Below are 22,471 nucleotides of genomic sequence, written 5' to 3' on the forward strand. Positions count from 1 at the left end.
AGGTGAATTAGGGTGAATTACCTCTGGAGCAGCAGTATCATAGCAACTAAAGAACTGTTATTTTTCATAAGGAATCACATAGCAGGGCCATTTGTGCCTGTCAGACTTTCCATCCATTAGCTGGGGTAGGTTTTTTTTAGATTTCTTTATGAAATATTAATTAAGCTAACAGCAACAATGCGAGGAAAGGCCAAAACAATTAGATTTAAACTCGGGGGCACACAGGAAAAAGCTAAACGCGACAGTAAAGCATTAAATGGACCTTCGAAGGTGAGAAAACAAGTATGGAAACCTAATGCAACACCGACGGGGAAAGGCCTTGGGAAAGCAGGAGCCAAGCGTTTGGGCCGCCTACTGAAACGAGCCATCGAAGGCCAGGAGTCGTCGTCAGTGAGCAAGAAAGCGTCTCTGATGCCAAGTGAGTAACGGAACCAGCTGTTAGCTAACGTCAGCTAGTCACAGCAATATTTAATCAAATTCAAAGTTAAGAAATACTTTCATAAAATCATGTTTCATCTTTTGTTTTGAGTGTGTGCGATTGTATAGTATTTTCACATGTCCCAGCAAACATTCATCGAACCTGGCTACTTGTGGTAAATATAGCCAGATAGTTTTGGAAAGTAGGCTAATAACCAAACCAAGCAGCTAACGCTAAAACGGTTTAAGTATTCGAGTACTAGAAATTATTTAATACAAAAAATAAACTGTATAATAATGTTGGAAAGCAAGTTGGCCTACATTTACTCATGCATTATATATTTTTTCACAATATTGATGTATTTGTAATTCCATTTTCTGTTAGCCTACTGTCTACTTCTACTCTATTAGGCTACATAGCCTTACAATAGAAGATACAAATACACTTCTCATCTTGTAGATTTAATTTAATTTGATGTGTCACACAGCCTTCTCTTGTCTATGATCTTTCAGAAACACCTGTTCGCCTTCTCAAGCATCAGATTCAAACTAAGGCTGAGAATTCACCCAAGACAAGTACTGTGAAGCAAGCCCCACCTCATGTCTCCCAGCTCATCCTTAATGTGGTTTCCAAGTGCAAACACAAAGGTGGCATCTCCATGACAGAGCTTAAGCAGACACTAGCTTCTGGAGGCTACAATGTCACTAAGAATAGCAGGCAGCTGAACGTGGTGACCAAGAGGCTGGTTGACAATGAGACACTCGTTCGGACTACAAGAAATGTATCATACAAACTCAACATTAAGGTAAAAGAACTGTTTCCTATATCATTTGTTAACATGTTTACCTGCACATTTTGGTTTCGTAAACGGGACATACAACAACACTCAATGACAATAAAGTAGAGCAGATAATTACGATGCTCTTTATGTGTACTACATGTTTCAGGCTGCCATTGTAAATAAGAACGTGTTCTTAATGACTTGCCTGTAGAAATAAAGATGAAAAAAATCAATTATGAAGTAAATTGGATTGTTTACAAACCCAAGTGGAACATAGTCTAATCGTTTCAATACTTTTAGAGCAGTAGCAGTTTTCTCGCTCATGTTATGCAGGGTTGACTTGACCCTCACATTTAAATGTAGTGAGACTTTAAGTGTGAGGCTGCTTGTTTGTCTTGTAAACTTTTATCTTAAATCAATTAAATTGTTTTTTTTTCTTCATTTTCTACAAACACAAGAAGCCGACGGAGACAAAGCAAGTGGGGCCGAGCTGTGTGAAATCCCCCAAACCAAAAGTAGAGCTGAAGCCGAACAAAACAACAAGCATTGCCCCTAAAACAAGCATTGCACCCAAAACAACAAGCATTGCCCCACAAACAACAAGCATTGCACCCAAAACAACAAGCATTGCCCCACAAACAACAAGCATCGCACCCAAAACAACAAGCATTGCCCCACAAACAACAAGCATTGCACCCAAAACAACAAGCATTGCCCCACAAACAACAAGCATTGCCCCACAAACAACAAGCATTGCCCCACAAACAACAAGTATTGACCTCAAAACAACAATCATTGCCCCACAAACAACAAGCAATGCCCCAGAAGCAAAGCCACAGACACCAGTCATCCAGAGTCCTAAACCTGAAGTCAAATCCTCCAAACCAGAAGCAAAGCCACAGACACGAGCCATCAAGAGCCCCAAACCTAAAGCCAAACCTTCACAACCAGAAGCAAAGCCACAGACACGAGCCATCAAGTGTCCTAAACCTAAAGCCAAACCAGAAGCAAAGCCACAGACACGAGCCATCAAGTGTCCCAAACCTAAAGCCAAACCCTCCAAACCAGAAGCAAAGACACAGACACCAGCCATCCTGAGGCCTAAACCTAAAGCCAAACCCTCCAAACCAGAAGCAAAGCCACAGACACCAACAATTGCCATCAAGAGTCCCAAACCAAAAGCAAAGACTCGAGCAGTAGTAGCCACCAAACGGCGCAGGATGACTGCCATGACTCGGAAATCAGCAGCCAAATCATACAAAGCCAAAAGCAAGATCACCAAAGCAAAAAGAAAGATGTCGAAGCCTGCAGCGAAGACACGCAAATCTACAAAGACCCAAGCAGCACAGGTTCGAAAGGCACCAAGGAGGGCTCGGACAGGTCGACCAAAGCAAGGCCGACATCCGTATAAATCTTCAAGGAAAAGCCAGGCACTAAAGCGGAGGCTTCAAACTAAATCAAAAGTAAAACTATGGCAACGGCGAGTTAAGAAAATAGTTTACTACTATTAGGATTAACATCTAGACACATTTATGAACAGCAGAAATAAACTCAAACCTTAACAGCTAAATTCTATTCAATCTTTCTTGTTACTTTATTTTCTAATGTCTTATTTTCCTTTTACACTTTGTCCCATGTACTTTATAATGTCCAATATCTTTGTCTTCATTGTGCAACTCATTTTCTTCTATGAACTCTTTTCAGCGTGAATATGAAACGAAAATAACTCATTATATGGTCACATATTTTAATGTAACTGTATTTATTGATAATCCAAAACTAAGTTATTGGCGCAATTGTAATGGTATAAAACATGTTTCTAGATGAAAAGGGAACACTGGAGCAGAAAATCAAGTATATTACAAATGGTGGCTAAACACAATCATACAAGTTTACACATACAGTGTGTATTCAGGATTATCATCTGCAGTCCATGAGCCATTACTGGTGCAATAGATATTCGGCCCAGTGTCTCTGTCATATCCGTTTCTAGTCCATTAAATAATGTCCATGCACTCGGCCGTCTCTGCCTGGTCAACATCAGATGTTCATTGACTTGTTGTCACTGGACACCCCAAACTTCCTCGAAGGCAGAGCAAATCTTGGCACAGGTCAGTGCACCAGAGAGGGGGTAGTTACTGATGGACACATTCTTCTCTGTGTAGTCCACATTGACCTGATGAAGACAAAAAGATCAGTAATGCAGATATTTGGACTCTTAACCCATTGATGACTGCTGCTGCGCGATGCCACATTGCCTCTCCTGCCTGATGCTGCATCGTGCAGCATTGTTACTTTATCTAATTTTCATGGCATGCGCAGCATAGAATGCACTGTCATTGGTTCAAATACACATGAGGTGGGTTTTGTTGATTTTTTAAGACCACGTGACCACCCAAAAGTTGTGTGGTTTGCCGAAAATCACATCAATCAAAAAAATAAAAAATAAAACAAAATAATAATAAAAAATAAGCCGGCTGTGTCAGCGATAGTGTATTACAGAACAGTTAGTGGCGTTTGGTGCGCAGAATCAAGGTCCACTATAGGCTACTGACGAAAATCACACTAAATATTTTATATTATTTATTCTTTTTTTTCTCCCCCATCTAATTTTGACGATTTTTTGAAAAATGTGTTGGTGTGTAAGCGCTAAGGGAGCATGTTTAAATAAAACCTGTGAACCTTAACTTTTAAATGTATTTTATTTCATGTTTCTATGTGCTACGCAGGCTTAGATATTAAGGTTTTGGTAGACTTGACAATTCGTACTATTTTTTCAGAAAACCCTCAGGCATTAAGGACATGCATCCTAGATTGCCATAGTCATCAATGGGTTAAAGCAGCGAATCAGAAACCACGTAGAGCCGTTTTCTCACCGCTCCATGTGCAAACGCTCCAATCACGACCGCCGCCGGTCCCTCTGGCACCAAAGTCCGCGGGCAGACAGCCTCTCCAGCAGAGAAAGAGGTTGCCATGCGGGGGCAACCAGGAGGAAGGTGGTCAGACACTGGGTTTTTGATCATCCTCAGAAGCTTTTGTGGGCCATCAGCAGCCCTGACACTCAGCTTGTGCAGAAGCTGAACTAAGATAGAAGAAGAGAAGAGAGAACGATTTAGGAGGTCAGGATACAAGATCACAACACTGGCGGCTTTGTACTATGCCTACACAAAGATTAGCTCAACATGTTAATACACAGAGAGCTTTAATAAGGGTAGTTTACCCATGAGGCCACAGAAGCGGGTGAATGTTCTTGGGATGCGGGTCTGTGGGTTGATCTCTATTAAGGCGTTTTTCTCTGTGTGGATATAAACCTGCAGCAGGCCAGCCCTGTTCAGTGGACTGTCCATCAACATAAGCAGACACTGGGAAAAGGAATAACATAAAGTTATTTATGTTGTCCTTTATTACATGCAGCATTACGTAAGGAAAAACATCTTACTTGGAGACACAATACAGGGACAAAAAAGGATAAGCAGATTGGACAAATACGTTTTTGAAGCTAATTCATGGTTCCTCAGCCAAGTTAGACCTTCACTGCCACTCTGAACAACATTTAAGAACAATTTTAGAGGCCAGACCATAACAGGTCATCCCATAAAGTCTGAACTGGTTAATAAATGAGTTTTCTTAGCCTTTTTGTGTTTCTCACTCTGCATGTGGGACTATGCCTTTTTTCCTTTTATGCCGAGTTTGAAACAGTTCTTGCACAGGGTCACGCACATTTACACAGGTCATGCTGCGAAACCTTGATTGAACTGAACCGCCAGTTTTCTTCTTCTTCCCCATTTCCCATGAAAACAGACATTTCCATTAGCAGAACATCTGCAACAGCCATCGACTGTATAGTATAGACTGAATAACACTGGATTTTGGAAGCTGTCATACTGTACACCATTATGGGATGAGTGTTTACCTGATGTGCGATATCTGGTCTTATGTGTCCAGGATTTCTTCCGCTTTTGACGATTATGTTTTTGTGTTGGTCGCAGTTTAGCAGCTCAAAGGTTTTTCCAACCTGGGAAATATAAAAACAGATACAGACACTTGTTATTGTATTATTTTCCCCTAATTTAAAAGGAATTTTTGCTGGCGACACTTCCGCTTGCACCACATCACAAGTTACCAGACTCAACTGGCGCTTACCTTCACTGTTTCTAACGATGCCCCCTCCAGGATCACGACCAGCCTCCTCTCCGCCATGCGGTCGTGCAGGCTACGCATATGTTTGGCTGGTTTTGGTTCATATTCGTCCAAATGCTCAAGACCACGCTTCTTCTCATTAGGAGCCGCCATGCTGCCGTCTTGTTTGGACTGTCGCAGAATGTGTGCGTCACGGCGAAAGTCCCCCCTCTGGATACATTGTTGAAATTGCCAAAAATGTGTTACATTTATAATTCCCTCTTCCATTACATTCCATTTTGTTGAGATAACTTGTGAGATTCAGGAAATACACATACATATAGTCTTCCCAAAACGTTAAGTTTAATATTTAAATTGTTATTATAGGCTACTTATACTATTTGAAAATAAACAACATGTATATTGATGTGTTATTGGAAACTTCATGCATTTTATTTCTCAGGATCTTTTTAAAGGGAATGTTGTAATGCTTCAATTTGATGAGATTGTTCGCTACGGGCACGGCCATACCATAGACATAATAATTTATGGCACGGCAAGCGTGCGCGTTCACGAGCGGGTGCATCTGCGTCACTGTCAAGCGCCGGATGTTAATTCACAACGTGTTGAAGAAAAATTCACGTGTGGACATTTTACTATCCATACACCGCGCAGTGAGAAATTAGATTGAGAAATACAGAGATTAATCGGTGAGTATGTGAAGAATTGTTGCTGAGTTAATTAGACAAAGACTTAAGTCAATAAATGTTAATATCTGAGGTTTAATTGGGGATTTGAGGCTCCACATGCGGAGTTTGTTCAACTATGATCTGCGTGTAACTACTCGCTGCATTAATGTCGATTCAATGGTGCATTTGAACCAGAACGCCTTGTATTTTATCTTATAGGGCAGTTTCTAGCAATGCCATTTTTAATCCACATGGCATAAAGGCCTACCATAAAACTATTAGAGGTAAAATAAAACACGCATCTGGTGAATTGAGCAATGTATGAGTATTCTAGTGTTTATGGCCTCCATCTTGATCACTTTTAATTTGGATTTCCTTTGAAATGTTTTTTACACTGGCCACACGTCTCTGACACACAGTTGATTAGATATGCACACCTTTTTCCACCCCAGCTCAATCATAAAATTCTATATTGCTGAAGTTTTTTTTCTCTCCAGTTTATCCGTTTGACAATCTTTGATGTTTTGGAGAAATATATTTTTTCTGTCATGAGCTGACTTCTGCTTCACCTAATGGCTTCAGAGAGTGTTGTAGTCTCTTACCACTGTACATTACCTTGTGTTTATGTACTTATTAGGGTTAGGGTGCTGTTAACCACTTTGTTTAGAAAATCATCTGAGAAATTCCAGGTAGCCAATTTCTAACTTATTACTTTAGTATTTTGTTTTATTTATAAAAGATAAAGAATACGTACACACACTGTGATTCAGATAGATTTATATATATTTATTTTTTTGGGTTAGGGGTCAGGAGTAATTATGTCGTAATTCCGAGTGTTAAAGAGATTTTGTTGAACATACTTAATGGACATAGTGTACCTAATAATTATGTTTAAAAGTATGTGGTTCTCCATAACCTGAATCTCCCATGATCATTCACAGCACACCATAATCTAATGGCGCTTTTCCACCGCAAATGTAGCTCGACTCGACTCAACTCGACTCGACTCAACTTGGTTTGGTAGCAGCACGGGTCGTTTTCCACCGCAAATAGTACCTGCTGAACGTGGGCGGGGTCGTCGTAAGGGGCTGAAAGCCTAGTCCGGAGCAAAGTATTAGAGCAGAAATTGCGAGCAGTTGTTGCACTATTAACTGAACCAACCGCCAAACACACGGATGAAAAATGTTTAAGAAATACCCCCCTTGTATCTGTTTGCTAAAAGAAGTAGAAGAATATTGCTACGGGCCATTAAAAGGGATGGTTGTTGTCCCGATGTGTGACTGCCACACAGTCAGCTGTAGGGATGCGTCACGTACATCCCTATGCACGTAAACACGGGCATGATAAAGTTGACTGTTTAGCGCTTGTTTCAGGATACGTGTTTTCAAATGCAAGCCGTGTCTCAGCCTGAATATTTTATTGAGGTAATCAGTTCAGTCCGAGGCTTGTAATGTAATCGCTCGCTATCATGTCTGTCCCAGCTGGCTACTATTAGCCTAGCTGCTAGCTGCCCTACATGTCTCCTCTCGTATGATAAGTAACTTCCCCAACAACCAACACTGGGTGAGCTTAGCGAATATATGGAAAATAAATTCAGATCTGTGATGCAAATCAAATGAAAGAGAGCCAGAGAAGGCTGCACGCGGCGTAAATACACTCAAAAGTCCCGGAGAGTTGGGGAGAATAAACAACAGAATGAAGCCGGTAGTCTCTGGCCACTGATTGGCCAGACAATAGTCTCTGGCCAATCAGTGGCCGGCCGTCTGCCGACGTCACCTTTTAGCATCGGCTCAGCTCGCTTGGAACCTAGAGCGAGGCGATACCAAAAAAGCAGCCGCTACGTGGTACCAGGTACCATGAAATTGCGGTGGAAAAGCCAAAAATGCGAGTTGAGTCGAGTCGAGTCGAGCTGATACCATGCGGTGGAAAAGCGCCATAAAGGGTGCCACAGACAGTGACATCTCTATCGGTCTATTTTTCCTCTGCTTTTCAGGGCGTCTGCATTAGCTCAAAGTCATGGGTCGAAAGTTGGATCCCACCAACAGGGTGAAGAGAGGCCCAGGGAAAAAAACCAAGAAGCAGAAAGGAGCAGAGACCGAGTTGTCCAGCTTTATAGTTAAAGGTGATTATTCTGCCTTTTTATATCAGCTGTTTATAAAGACACGTACAGTTTCAACAACAACCAATTTATCCTGCTGACTGCATTATTAGGGCTCCTTAGTCAAAGTGTTTTTTTTTGTTCTGTTTGCAGAGGAAACCGAGGCAAAGCGCCTCTCGAGTAGAGGCAGGAAAAGGTAAGCTGCTGACTGATTACATTAAATGAAATAACAAAACTTATTTTGCAAGATGCCCATTCATATTCATCATTTTACAGAGCTGCAAAAAGAGTCCAGAATGTGAAGAAGCCCAAAGAAGCTACTGAGAAACAGCCCAAGAAAGGTAACAACATGAGTGTCTGTGAATGAGTTTGTGATGTATTCGGTGTATATATGAAGAAAGATAATCACTACATACTTCACAGCACCTGTTATAAGTCAAGTATGTTTGTGTATTTCCCTTACAATGGACTGTTGTCACAGATGATAAAGATGCAAAAAATTAGGAAACAGGATGTGATTTTCAATTCTGTTTTTCAAATCTTTGAAATCCGTTGTTTAAAAAAAACTGGTCCTTGACCTGATGCTTCTAAAGCAGTTACTTTTAATCACAAAATATATTCAGTATAAATACATCGTATTCATTGTCGTTTTTTTTTCCTTTTAAAGGATTTACTGATGAGAACAGTAAATGGTTGAAACCAGCGGCAAGGAAGCGCAAAATGGATGAAGCTGAAGGTGAAGATGACAGTGACAGTGACGAACACTGGGAGGACGAGGAAGACGAGGAAGAAGAGGCAGCGCAGCAGCCACAGAAACAACAGAAGAAGAAGAAGGGAGCTAAAGACCAAGGAAAGAAATCAGCAGAGAAACAGGACGACGAAGACAACTCTGATGATGATGATATGGTTGACGACTACGGTACACTGGAAGGCGGCAGTGGTGAGGAAGCAGCAGCAGAAGAAGAAAGTGAAGGAGAGGAAGTATGTCAAATGGTTCATTTTTAACCATGTTTTCTGTATTTAATACTGGTCATTTGAAAAAAATGATAAAAAAAAAGGATTAAGTGATTTACAACATAAATTGCTAATATGCAGACCCTTTTAGACCAGATGTACAGTTTGCATCTTTTGGATAATTTCATCGTTTTTAAGACATGACTGATGAAATGCAGCATGATTCGCTGAAATACATGTGTGAAAGTCAGTTAAAAAAAAAAAAAAAAAAAATGAATGCATTTTTGGGCAGTTTTTCAGAAAAGCCTATGGTTTTTGGAAGTTGTATAGGGTGTTTTTATTTTATTTTATTATTATTATTATTATTATTATTATTATTATTATTTAGACCCATTAAGACTGAAGTCAGGTCTTGATGGGTTTAATACGGTTATTGTGGTAAATTCATAGTTAGTATCATTTAGTGACTAGTTTCTTTGGTTTATGGTTCCACATTTAGCTTCTTCCCATCGAGCGTGCAGCCAAGAAAGCGAAAAAGATGAAGGAAACCATGGCTGTAGAGAGTGATGAAGATGATGAAGATGAAGAGGATGGGGATGAAGAGGGCAAAAAATCAGATGATGACATGGATGAGGAAGACACAGTTCAAGCCAACATAGATGAAATGGATGCATTCAGGCTCCCAGGAGCAGAGGAAAGTCAGAAGGAAGGTAAGTGACTTTGAGTTTTTTCACGATAAGAGTTCTCCTTTTTAAAGCAGAGGATGTAATTGTTTTGCAAGAAGTCTAAATCTTTTTTCCTTATCGATATTTTCAGGTTTCCTGCCTCTTGACCTGAAGACCATTTATCAACGGATAAAGGACAACGTTGAGGTGCTTTGTAATTTCTCCACAAAAAGGGAGGAGGGGAAAGAGAGATCAGAGTACATCTCTCTCCTGAAGAAGGATCTCTGCACCTATTACAGCTACAACACCTTCCTCATCGAGAAATTAATAGACCTCTTCCCTCTATCAGAAGTGGGTGATTATTAAAAAAAAAATGTATAGTGAAAATAAAGCAATTTCTTATGACGTTCTTCAGATAATTAGAACTGATTGATGTACATCATTATATTAGTCTGAAAAGAAGACCTGTCTATTGTCGAGACCTGTGCTGAGTTGAATGAGTAAAAAATGTCACTTCATGTTAAAAATAAATAAATGTTAATTTGCTTACAGCTGGTTGATTTCCTCGAGGCCAATGAAATTCAGAGACCTGTCACTATTCGGACCAACACACTGAAGACTAGGAGGCGGGACCTTGCACAGGTAACTGCTTGGGTTGGGAGGGATGGATTGAAAGGTTAATCATTTATAGAAAGCTTTGTAGTATTTCTTGTAAGGTCAACTTGCTGTAACAAAAATGAGAGACTGGCTTGACCGCAGTCGTTCCACTGCCCAATACTTTGACCCATATCTATCGCAGTCAAAAGTCAAAGTTTTTTTATTGTCAGTTCTGATATATGCCATACATACATCAGACTCGAAATGGCGTTTATCCCTGACCCTAGGTGCTATAGGAACGTTAAAAAATATATATAATATGAGTATAATAAGATAAACAATAATCACATTAGATACATTCTTAATACTAAGTAGTGCAAGGATTTTTTTTGTACAATATAAAACGGTATATATAGAATGGAAAGTATATAAGTTAAATCGAAATGTGCAATGTGATGAAACAATATGTGCAATATGCAGTCAACTGGATGTACATGTTAGGGCATTTTGATGTGCAGGCTGAGTATTGAATAGATTGAGAGTTCTTGTTTCGGAGTTCTTAGTCCAGAGTTCTTGGGGGCAATGGGAGGGTCGTCCACTGTCCAATGTTCGTGGGAGGAGAGGGGAGAGAGTTAAGCTTCCTGACAGCTTGGTGGATAAAGCCTCAACCCCTCCTACCAAAAGGGTACTAGGGTCGGAGGTAGCGACGATTGCCAGATCTAGCAAAAGTGAGCTGAGCCGCTCTGAACCCCACTGACCCAAAACGAACCACAAGAGACTCTCCCCCTCAAATTACCGGACTAGTAAGGTCTGTTGTCAAATGCTACATGTGTTGAACTCTGTGGTCTGTGTTGTTTTTAGGCCTTGATCAACAGAGGAGTGAACCTCGATCCCCTGGGGAAATGGTCTAAAGTTGGTTTGGTCATCTTTGACTCCTCAGTACCTGTTGGTAAGTTTCAGTATATTCGTCAAACTGACTTGAGCTAATAAGAATCTTTTAACAACTTAAACTTTAAATAATTTCCTTGTTTTAAAACAGGGGCCACACCTGAGTATCTGGCTGGTCATTACATGTTGCAAGGAGCCTCCAGCTTTCTGCCAGTCATGGCGCTCTCTCCACAGGAGGGAGAGTTAGTGTTGGACATGAGCTCAGCTCCAGGAGGCAAGACCACCTATATTGGTAAGATACACAATACAAATGTAAATATCGATTAAATCTATAGAGTATCTTCTCAATTAATTGATTGATCATCCGCATAGAAAATATTAAGATGTATAATAGCCTAACATGATGTATTTACATTCCTTGTTTAATCCAATCAACAGTCCAAAACCCAAATATGGCAATGAATGAGTCTGTTTGGCCTTTTTGGCTTGAATTGATGAAACAATTGGATTTTAGAAAAGCTGCAGATTACACTAGTGTGTATGGATTAATGGATTTTCTGACTTATTGTTTCAGCTTTAGTTGAATGCAATTAAGGCTCAAATGCAAACTTTGTAAGCATGCAAATGGTTTATATATTTAACGATGCATGTTGAACGTTCCCCCCTCAGCTCAGCTGATGAGAAACACAGGGATGATTGTGGCTAATGACGCCAATGCTGATAGGTTGAAGAGTGTGGTGGGAAACATCCACCGCCTGGGGGTCACCAACACTGTGGTCTGCAACTACGATGGAAGACAGTTCCCAAAGGTAGCGTAACACGTCCGTACATCTGTAGAGAAGCAGTACCTCTGTGGTTTATATTTTCTATATATTGTACTGACTTGTTAAAAATGTTTGCCTTCAGGTTATGAGTGGGTTTGATCGAGTGCTGCTGGATGCTCCTTGCTCAGGCACAGGAGTTATTGCTAAAGATCCAGCTGTGAAGACCAGTAAGGTAAACACTGTTAAATGTTTATTTATACATATCCACATCACTTTGCTTTTAAAAAGCGTTTAATACTTTTTTCCTTTTACTCTATTTCCTGATAGGATGAGGGAGACATCCAGCGCTCTGCTCACCTGCAGAAAGAACTGATTCTAGCAGCTATCGACTCTGTCAACGCCGAGTCCCCGACAGGAGGATATCTGGTCTACTGCACATGTTCAATTATGGTATGTGTGTACTGTGTTTTCATTCTTACAACCATTCTTAGGTTTAGTTGTTTGCCACGTAGGCTCTGAAGTATTTAGCAGAAAGGCTTAAGTATTAATTGAAATGTATTCCAGATGGAAGAGAATGAATGGGTGGTGGACTATGCTTTAAAGAAAAGGAACGTCAAATTAGTTCCCACAGGACTCGACTTTGGCAAGGAAGGCTTCACCAGGTAAATAACGTTTCCAAGGTGTGTTATTAAAAGGCAGACACTCTGATATTATACCCTCAATAAATGTAATGTCCCATACTTTTAGGTTCAAAGAAAGACGATTCCATCCTTCTCTGCGACTATCTCGCCGGTTTTACCCTCATACCCAAAACATGGATGGATTTTTTGTGGCCAAGTTGAAGAAGTTCTCCAACGTAATTCCAACTGCACCAGCAGGAAAAGGTAACACTTTTTCTAATAAGCAATATGAACCTTTTTATTATCACTTTATCATAAACTCATCGTAAATCTCTGTCATTCATTTAGAAGAAGAAACGAAAGATGCTCCTGAGGCCACAGTTGTTGCAGACTCTCCTGCAGGCAAATCATCAAAGAAGGAAAAGGTTGTCCCCGGGAAGACAGGCTTGAAGGACAAACCCCTAGCAAATGGAACAGCATCCGAGAAAACGGCAAACGTCAAGCCAAAAGGCAAAAAGGACTTACCCGCCGGACCAAAGAAGGCAAAGATTGCCAAGATGGATGGAGAGACTGTGAAAGGGGCAAAGGCCAAGAAGGCTGCAGGGAAGACGGCCAATGAAACTAAATCATCAAAGTCTGACAAAAAGGAGGGAAGCAGATTTGAGAAAAAGCAGGGCAAAAACAGAACAACACCCACGAAGAAAAGAATTGGAAAGAATAAATTCAAAAAGTTAAAGAGCATGCTGGAAAAAGATGTAGAGTGATGATGTGTAGAGTGTGATCAGCTGTACTACTTTATGTAAGAGCTTAGTAGAGCACCATTACTGACCCAGATCACCTCCCTTCAGCTGTGAAGTGTTCAGACTGGTGTATTCTGTTGTCCTTTCAGAGCCGCAATACGGTTTGTGCCAGATATGAGTGTAAACCCCCCTATGTACAAATGAATTTGACTGGTCAACGTTGCTCTCACATAAGTTGGTTCCTTCCTTTTTTATTTGTATAACAGAATATTTACAATGTTTGTTGATTTAATTGCAAGGGTGTGAAATCTTTCAGAAATCTGTGAAATATAATAAATCTTATAAGATTTTTCTCATCCCTTGTTTGATCATTTGTCAGTTTTATCTACAAATGTATTTTGACATGTTGGTTTAGTTTTAATTTGTCATATTCCAATTTCAGATATCTACAACTGGAATTTGAATATAGTAATGAGAATCAGAAACAAGATTTATTAAAGGTTTTTTCGCAAGCAAGGATTTTGCCTTGGTGTCTCATAACAGTAAAAAAAAAAGGCAATGGTGTAAAGTCAAAATGTATAATTAAGATATGCATAAAATACTAAATAGTAAAAAATAAACTGAAATTATATTGATTTGAGTTTTGACTTATGGATATATTCACCATTTCAGAGGATCAAAGTTCAATTGGAACTATTGTGAAACCCCATGTACAATTTGAATTTGTCAATATAAATTTGGATTTTAGCTAGTCAGAATCAATGTAATTAGACATTTCTATAATTATTATTTTTTTAAATAAAACCAAACTGAAATACACAGTGGAGATTACTGTGAACCCTGTCAATTTGAAATATGTTGAAGGGGCTTGTCAATTAACAACTAATACAAATAAAAAAACAAAAACAAGTTTGTCTAGAGTTTAGTTGGAAAGTATCAACATTGTGGAAACAACCAATCAGATTTTGCCATTTCGGACCGGAACCTGTGTTGTTTACATTTTCTAAGATGGCGGCGGGGATGTATTTGGAGCATTATTTGGACAGTAAGCTATTTGTAATGTGTTTAACATGTCAGAAGACATTCTTATCCACTCTACCAGATTTTTTGTCGTTGTATTTTGGGGTGTAATGTGGCTCGTGGCGAACCCTCGTGCTTAATAGACGCACCGCAGCGAAGAGAGGATGCTGTTTGAGATGCAAAGCACACATACTGTCCCAGCTTTGCTGACCTAGTCTAAATTCATTTAGGAATTAAAGGCTTCTGTCTTTTTCCCGCATGTTTGTGAATTTTAATTTATTCGCCATTGTTAATGGCAGCCTTAGTATCATCCAGTGTATATGATTAAGCTAGCTCTCCTGCACCGCATCAATGTGTGTTGTCACGTCGATCTCATTGAACGTGAGATTAAACACTTTACTGTGTTCCCCTCCACCAAACCAGGCATAGAAAACTTGCCCTTCGAGTTGCAGAGAAACTTCAATTTGATAAGGGATCTAGATCAACGCACAGAGAGTGAGAACAATGCGATGTGTGAATGTAACACTAGTGGTGATGATGATTGGTGTGAAAACAGGAAGAGAGACCTGAAAAATATCCCTTCTTAAGACAATATGATATGTGTGCAGAAGTTCCCAACCTGGGGGATCAGGTTCTCCACAGGCATCCCCTAATATATCAAGTTGTGATATCCTCACTGTTTCAATATAAGCTGTGTATACAGGTCCTTCTCAAAAAAATAGCATATTGTGATAAAGTTGATTATTTTCCATAATGTAATGATAATAATTGAACTTTCATATATTTTAGATTCATTGCACATCAACTGAAATATTTCAGGTCTTTTGTTGTTTTAATACTGATGATTTTGGCATACAGCTCATGAAAACCCCAAGTTCCTATCTCAAAAAATTAGCATATCATGAAAAGGTACTCTAAATGAGCTCTTAACTCTCAGCTCTCTCTAGCTCTCATCTGAATCAACTAATTAACTCTAAACACCTGCAAAAGATTCCTGAGGCTTTTAAAAACTCCCAGCCTGGTTCATTACTCAAAACCGCAATCATGGGTAAGACTGCCGACCTGACTGCTGTCCAGAAGGCCATCATTGACACCCTCAAGCAAGAGGGTAAGACACAGAAAGAAATTTCTGAGCGAATAGGCTGTTCCCAGAGTGCTGTATCAAGGCACCTCAGTGGGAAGTCTGTGGGAAGGCAAAAGTGTGGCAGAAAACGCTGCACAACCAGAAGAGGTGACCGGACCCTGAGTAGGATTGTGGAGAAGGGCCGATTCCAGACCTTGGGGGACCTGCGGAAGCAGTGGACTGAGTCTGGAGTAGAAACATCCAGAGCCACCGTGCACAGGCGTGTGCAGGAAATGGGCTACAGGTGCCGCATTCCCCAGGTCAAGCCACTTTTGAACCAGAAACAGCGGCAGAAGCGCCTGACCCGGGCTACAGAGAAGCAGCACTGGACTGTTGCTCAGTGGTCCAAAGTACTTTTTTCGGAAGGTGAAGATGACAGTGACGAACACTGGGAGGACGAGGAAGACGAGGAAGAAGAGGCAGCGCAGCAGCCACAGAAACAACAGAAGAAGAAGAAGAAGAAGGGAGCTAAAGACCAAGGAAAGAAATCAGCAGAGAAACAGGACGAAGAAGACAACTCTGGTGAAGATGATGATGATATGGTTGACTACTACGGTACACTGGAAGGCGGCAGTGGTGAGGAAGCAGCAGCAGAAGAAGAAAGTGAAGGAGAGGAAGTATGTCAAATGGTTCATTTTTAACCATGTTTTCTGTATTTAATACTGGTCATTTGAAAAATTTTATAAAAAAAAGGATTAAGTGATTTACAACATAAATTGCTAATATGCAGACCATTTTAGACCAGATGTACAGTTTGCATCTTTTGGATAATTTCATCGTTTTTAAGACATGACTGATGAAATGCAGCATGATTCGCTGAAATACATGTGTGAAAGTCAGTTTTAAAAAGAAAAAAAAATTAAGGCATTTTTGGGCAGTTTTTCAGAAAAGCCTATGGTTTTTGGAAGTTTTATAGGGTGTTTTTTTTTTGGACCCATTAAGACCGAAGTCAGGTCTTGATGGGTTTAATACGGTTATTGTGGTAAATTCATAGTTAGCATAATTTAGTGACTAGTTTCTTTGGTTTATGGTTCCACATTTAGCTTCTTCCCATTGAGCGTGCAGCCAAGAAAGCGAAAAAGATGAAGGAAACCATGGCTGTAGAGAGTGATGGAGATGATGATGATGAGCAAGATGAAGAGGATGGGGATGAAGAGGGCAAAAAATCAGATGATGACATGGATGAGGAAGACACAGTTCAAGCCAACATAGATGAAATGGATGCATTCAGGCTCCCAGGAGCAGAGGAAAGTCAGAAGGAAGGTAAGTGACTTTGAGTTTTTTCACGATAGGAGTTCTCCTTTTTAAAGCAGAGGATGTAATTGTTTTGCAAGAAGTCTAAATCTTTTTTCCTTATCGATATTTTCAGGTTTCCTGCTGTGGTAGCCGATTTGTTCCCCATGGCTTGACCAAGTCACCAAGTAAGGGACTTCAGACTGGACTCTTTATATCAGTATTCCAAGTTTATTGCAGGGATTCCATCAGACAATATAGAGGATTTCAGAGTGAGCATCGAAGCAGCAGGCTGAGAGCCGCATGGCACCTACTCGATTAGTTACAGAACAGTGTCCTCCACTTCATCCCTGGCAGACTCCGCCAGACGTGGAATTCGGTGGCCAGCAGCCCAGGAAAGTCCAAGTTGGTATGCGGCTGGTATGCGCGGGGCCTCCTCCACTTTCAGCATGACCACAGCCTTGTGTCCGGCAGACAGAAGCAGCATCGCAGCCAGACAGAGTATTGCGTGTTGTTATAGGTCCCTAGTGGAATGTCTCCCGAACTGCTGACATCTGATAGTTCAGGAGCAGACCACGCTACGCTTTTTCAATTAGTCTTTTTCTTCATTTTCTTAAATAAGTGGCTGGAGTCTTACTGAAAACTGAAGAAAAAAGTGACTGTTAAAAAGTGGACTGCTGGGGGGAGAAAGAGGAGGAGGGGGGTCTCTGTAAAATATTAGTAATACACATTATTTGACATCTGGAGGTTGTGTAAGTTCTGCTAAAAAAAAAAAAAAAAGGTTGAGTGTAAAAGTAAAACTTGGAGAACGAAGTATACTGTGTGTTTTTGCCGGCATTTGGATAAGCATAAAAGTTTGGCCTGTAATTATAGAAGTGGGGGCTACACCATATAATTGTGACCTGACCACCATAAGGTAGAATTTGCATAATTGCTAAAGATACAGCCGGATTTATTTTATGTTTGAAGTGTTTGAGTTTCATATAATGTGTTGTGATAGACAGGGAGCCCGAAGACGCAAAGAGACATTGGTTACAGCCTTAAGGTGGGAGGAGCGAAGGTTTAAAATGTCGGGGTTTTCTGATTGTAACATCTGGCTCTTGAGGTAAGCAGGTGGGTCTCATAAGGATCCGTCTTAAAAATCTGAAAAAACAGTATGTCTATCATAACAGTATAATCATGAGATAATTGCAGTGATATAAAGACGAAAAAATGTTTTAAAAATCTAATGGTTAAAGATTCTAACTTGAAATGTTTGGCTCACATAACATCGTTTGTTTGCAGAAAAAGGGTTTTCTGAGAGGAGGACATGTAGGATAGGGTTTCATAAGAAACAGTTTCTGTAAAGGAGGGTTTAGAGTCAGTTCATAAGATTGTGAAAGTGTTTGCTGGGATATAGAGAGGATTTCTGGGAATGGAGCCATGCAACAGTCACAACGACCCTAGCAACAGTCATGATAAGGCCAACAGCTGCCTGATATCAAATGTGGGTTAAGTAAGTGTCTCGGGGCTGGTTCAGGGCTTTTTTACCCCTGCACGGCTAGCCCGGAGGACGCGCTCCCGTTTTACTGCATGTTCCCAAATCTGCTAGATTGAAGTAAGTAACAATTGTTCTGTGCAACGACTGAATAAAGTGACCATTAGACCCAACTCCGGTATCAAGAATGCTTATTCCACCACACTGCCTCTTGACCTGAAGACCATTTATCAACGGATAAAGGACAACGTTGAGGTGCTTTGTAATTTCTCCACAAAAAGGGAGGAGGGGAAAGAGAGATCAGAGTACATCTCTCTCCTGAAGAAGGATCTCTGCACCTATTACAGCTACAACACCTTCCTCATCGAGAAATTAATAGACCTCTTCCCTCTATCAGAAGTGGGTGATTATTTAAAAAAAAATGTATAGTGAAAATAAAGCAATTTCTTATGACGTTCTTCAGATAATTAGAACTGATTGATGTACATCATTATATTAGTCTGAAAAGAAGACCTGTCTATTGTCGAGACCTGTGCTGAGTTGAATGAGTAAAAAATGTCACTTCATGTTAAAAATAAATAAATGTTAATTTGCTTACAGCTGGTTGATTTCCTTGAGGCCAATGAAATTCACAGGTAACTGCTCGGGTTGGGAGGGATGGATTGAAAGGTTAATCATTTATAGAAAGCATTGTAGTATTTCTTGTAAGGTCAACTTGCTGTAACAAAAATGAGAGACTGGCTTGACCGCAGTCGTTCCACTGCCCAATACTTTGACCCATATCTATCACAGTCAAAAGTCAAAGTTTTTTTATTGTCAGTTCTGATATATGCCATACATACATCAGACTCGAAATGGCGTTTATCCCTGACCCTAGGTGCTATAGGAACGTTAAAAAATATATATAATATGAGTATAATAAGATAAACAATATTTACATTAGATACATTCTTAATGCTAAGTAGTGCAAGGATTTTTTTTTGTACAATATAAAACGGTATATATAGAATGGAAAGTAGAAAGTAGATAAGTTAAATCAAAATGTGCGATGTGATGAAACAATATGTGCAATATGCAGTCAACTGGATGTACATGTTAGGGCATTTTGATGTGCAGGCTGAGTATTGAATAGATTGAGAGTTCTTGTTTCGGAGTTCTTAGTCCAGAGTTCTTGGGGGCAATGGGAGGGTCGTCCACTGTCCAATGTTCGTGGGAGGAGAGGGGAGAGAGTTAAGCTTCCTGACAGCTTGGTGGATAAAGCCTCAACCCCTCCTACCAAAAGGGTACTAGGGTCGGAGGTAGCGACGATTGCCAGATCTAGCAAAAGTGAGCTGAGCCGCTCTGAACCCCACTGACCCAAAACAAACCACAAGAGACTCTCCCCCTCAAATTACCGGACTAGTAAGGTCTGTTGTCAAATGCTACATGTGTTGAACTCTGTGGTCTGTGTTGTTTTTAGGCCTTGATCAACAGAGGAGTGAACCTCGATCCCCTGGGGAAATGGTCTACAGTTGGTTTGGTCATCTTTGACTCCTCAGTACCTGTTGGTAAGTTTCAGTATATTCGTCAAACTGACTTGAGCTAATAAGAATCTTTTAACAACTTTAACTTTAAATAATTTCCTTGTTTTAAAACAGGGGCCACACCTGAGTATCTGGCTGGTCATTACATGTTGCAAGGAGCCTCCAGCTTTCTGCCAGTCATGGCGCTCTCTCCACAGGAGGGAGAGTTAGTGTTGGACATGAGCTCAGCTCCAGGAGGCAAGACCACCTATATTAGTAAGATACACAATACAAATGTAAATATCGATTAAATCTATTGAGTATCTTCTCAATTAATTGATTGATCATCCGCATAGAAAATATTAAAATGTACAATAGCCTAACATGATGTATTTAAATTCCTTGTTTAATCCAATCAACAGTCCAAAACCCAAATATGGCAATGAATGAGTCTGTTTGGCCTTTTTGGCTTGAATTGATGAAACAATTGGATTTTAGAAAAGCTGCAGATTACACTAGTGTGTATGGATTAATGTATTTTTTGACTTATTGTTTCAGCTTTAGTTGAATGCAATTAAGGCTCAAATGCAAACTTTGTAAGCATGCAAATGGTTCATATATATATATATATATTTTTTAAAGATATCTTTTGTGCATTTTTATGCTTTATTGATAGTGCAGAGAGACAGAGGTGTAATGGGGCAGAGAGGGGAGTGACATGCAGAGTACGACCGTGGGTGGGAATCGAACCCGGGTCTGCTGCTGGGTCCGGCCCGGGAGGGGGACGCCTTACCAACTGAGCTAAAGGCGCCCCCCCCCCCCCCATGGTTTATATATTTAACGATACATGTTGAACGTTCCCCCCTCAGCTCAGCTGATGAGAAACACAGGGATGATTGTGGCTAATGACGCCAATGCTGATAGGTTGAAGAGTGTGGTGGGAAACATCCACCGCCTGGGGGTCACCAACACTGTGGTCTGCAACTACGATGGAAGACAGTTCCCAAAGGTAGCGTAACACGTCCGTACATCTGTAGAGAAGCAGTACCTCTGTGGTTTATATTTTCTATATATTGTACTGACTTGTTAAAAATGTTTGCCTTCAGGTTATGAGTGGGTTTGATCGAGTGCTGCTGGATGCTCCTTGCTCAGGCACAGGAGTTATTGCTAAAGATCCAGCTGTGAAGACCAGTAAGGTAAACACTGTTAAATGTTTATTTATACATATCCACATCACTTTGCTTTTAAAAAGCGTTTAATACTTTTTTCCTTTTACTCTATTTCCTGATAGGATGAGGGAGACATCCAGCGCTCTGCTCACCTGCAGAAAGAACTGATTCTAGCAGCTATCGACTCTGTCAACGCCGAGTCCCAGACAGGAGGATATCTGGTCTACTGCACATGTTCAATTATGGTATGTGTGTACTGTGTTTTCATTCTTACAACCATTCTTAGGTTTAGTTGTTTGCCACGTAGGCTCTGAAGTATTTAGCAGAAAGGCTTAAGTATTAATTGAAATGTATTCCAGATGGAAGAGAATGAATGGGTGGTGGACTATGCTTTAAAGAAAAGGAACGTCAAATTAGTTCCCACAGGACTCGACTTTGGCAAGGAAGGCTTCACCGGGTAAATAACGTTTCCAAGGTGTGTTATTAAAAGGCAGACACTCTGATATTATACCCTCAATAAATGTAATGTCCCATACTTTTAGGTTCAAAGAAAGACGATTCCATCCTTCTCTGCGACTATCTCGTCGGTTTTACCCTCATACCCAAAACATGGATGGATTTTTTGTGGCCAAGTTGAAGAAGTTCTCCAACGTAATTCCAACTGCACCAGCAGGAAAAGGTAACACTTTTTCTAATAAGCAATATGAACCTTTTTATTATCACTTTATCATAAACTCATCGTAAATGTCTGTCATTCATTTAGAAGAAGAAACGAAAGATGCTCCTGAGGCCACAGTTGTTGCAGACTCTCCTGCAGGCAAATCATCAAAGAAGGAAAAGGTTGTCCCCGGGAAGACAGGCTTGAAGGAAAAACCCCTAGCAAATGGAACAGCATCCGAGAAAACGGCAAACGTCAAGCCAAAAGGCAAAAAGGACTTACCCGCCGGACCAAAGAAGGCAAAGATTGCCAAGGTGGATGGAGAGACTGTGAAAGGGGCAAAGGCCAAGAAGGCTGCAGGGAAGACGGCCAATGAAACTAAATCATCAAAGTCTGACAAAAAGGAGGGAAGCAGATTTGAGAACAAGCAGGGCAAAAACAGAACAACACCCACGAAGAAAAGAATTGGAAAGAATAAATTCAAAAAGTTAAAGAGCATGCTGGAAAAAGATGTAGAGTGATGATGTGTAGAGTGTGATCAGCTGTACTACTTTATGTAAGAGCTTAGTAGAGCACCATTACTGACCCAGATCACCTCCCTTCAGCTGTGAAGTGTTCAGACTGGTGTATTCTGTTGTCCTTTCAGAGCCGCAATACGGTTTGTGCCAGATATGAGTGTAAACCCCCCTATGTACAAATGAATTTGACTGGTCAACGTTGCTCTCACATAAGTTGGTTCCTTCCTTTTTTATTTGTATAACAGAATATTTACAATGTTTGTTGATTTAATTGCAAGGGTGTGAAATCTTTCAGAAATCTGTGAAATATAATAAATCTTATAAGATTTTTCTCATCCCTTGTTTGATCATTTGTCAGTTTTATCTACAAATGTATTTTGACATGTTGGTTTAGTTTTAATTTGTCATATTCCAATTTCAGATATCTACAACTGGAAT

At 40.3% G+C, this 22,471-nt stretch overlaps 3 protein-coding genes across 3 annotated transcripts; 2 read left to right on the forward strand and 1 right to left on the reverse strand.

The window, feature by feature from the left end:
- Positions 1-2,754: 2,754 nt before the first annotated feature.
- Positions 2,755-5,505, reverse strand: emg1 (EMG1 N1-specific pseudouridine methyltransferase). The gene is made up of 5 exons (XM_080039820.1): positions 5,343-5,505; positions 5,113-5,214; positions 4,420-4,561; positions 4,076-4,281; positions 2,755-3,375 (listed from the first exon to the last, which is right to left on the reverse strand). The coding sequence occupies exons 1-5, from the start codon at positions 5,490-5,492 to the stop codon at positions 3,262-3,264; spliced, it is 714 nt and encodes a 237-aa protein (XP_079895946.1). The 5' UTR covers positions 5,493-5,505; the 3' UTR covers positions 2,755-3,261.
- A 422-nt stretch (positions 5,506-5,927) lies between these two features.
- On the forward strand, positions 5,928-13,837 carry LOC307259540 (28S rRNA (cytosine-C(5))-methyltransferase-like). The gene is made up of 16 exons (XM_080039469.1): positions 5,928-6,028; positions 8,001-8,129; positions 8,259-8,301; positions 8,382-8,446; positions 8,773-9,086; positions 9,559-9,769; positions 9,876-10,075; positions 10,277-10,366; positions 11,183-11,270; positions 11,361-11,501; positions 11,879-12,018; positions 12,116-12,205; positions 12,301-12,423; positions 12,538-12,635; positions 12,721-12,857; positions 12,942-13,837. Exons 2-16 carry the CDS (start codon positions 8,024-8,026, stop codon positions 13,355-13,357), a joined length of 2,262 nt encoding a protein of 753 aa, XP_079895595.1. The 5' UTR covers positions 5,928-6,028; positions 8,001-8,023; the 3' UTR covers positions 13,358-13,837.
- A 516-nt stretch (positions 13,838-14,353) lies between these two features.
- LOC307260151 (uncharacterized protein) lies at positions 14,354-22,403 on the forward strand. The gene is made up of 11 exons (XM_080040305.1): positions 14,354-16,093; positions 16,520-16,743; positions 18,390-18,585; positions 19,646-19,733; positions 19,824-19,964; positions 20,558-20,697; positions 20,795-20,884; positions 20,980-21,102; positions 21,217-21,314; positions 21,400-21,536; positions 21,621-22,403. Exons 1-11 carry the CDS (start codon positions 15,398-15,400, stop codon positions 22,034-22,036), a joined length of 2,349 nt encoding a protein of 782 aa, XP_079896431.1. The 5' UTR covers positions 14,354-15,397; the 3' UTR covers positions 22,037-22,403.
- The last annotated feature ends 68 nt before the right edge of the window (positions 22,404-22,471 follow it).

Source organism: Ammodytes marinus, assembly GCF_949987685.1.
Source record: "Ammodytes marinus genome assembly, chromosome: 13".
NCBI lineage: Eukaryota > Metazoa > Chordata > Actinopteri > Uranoscopiformes > Ammodytidae > Ammodytes > Ammodytes marinus.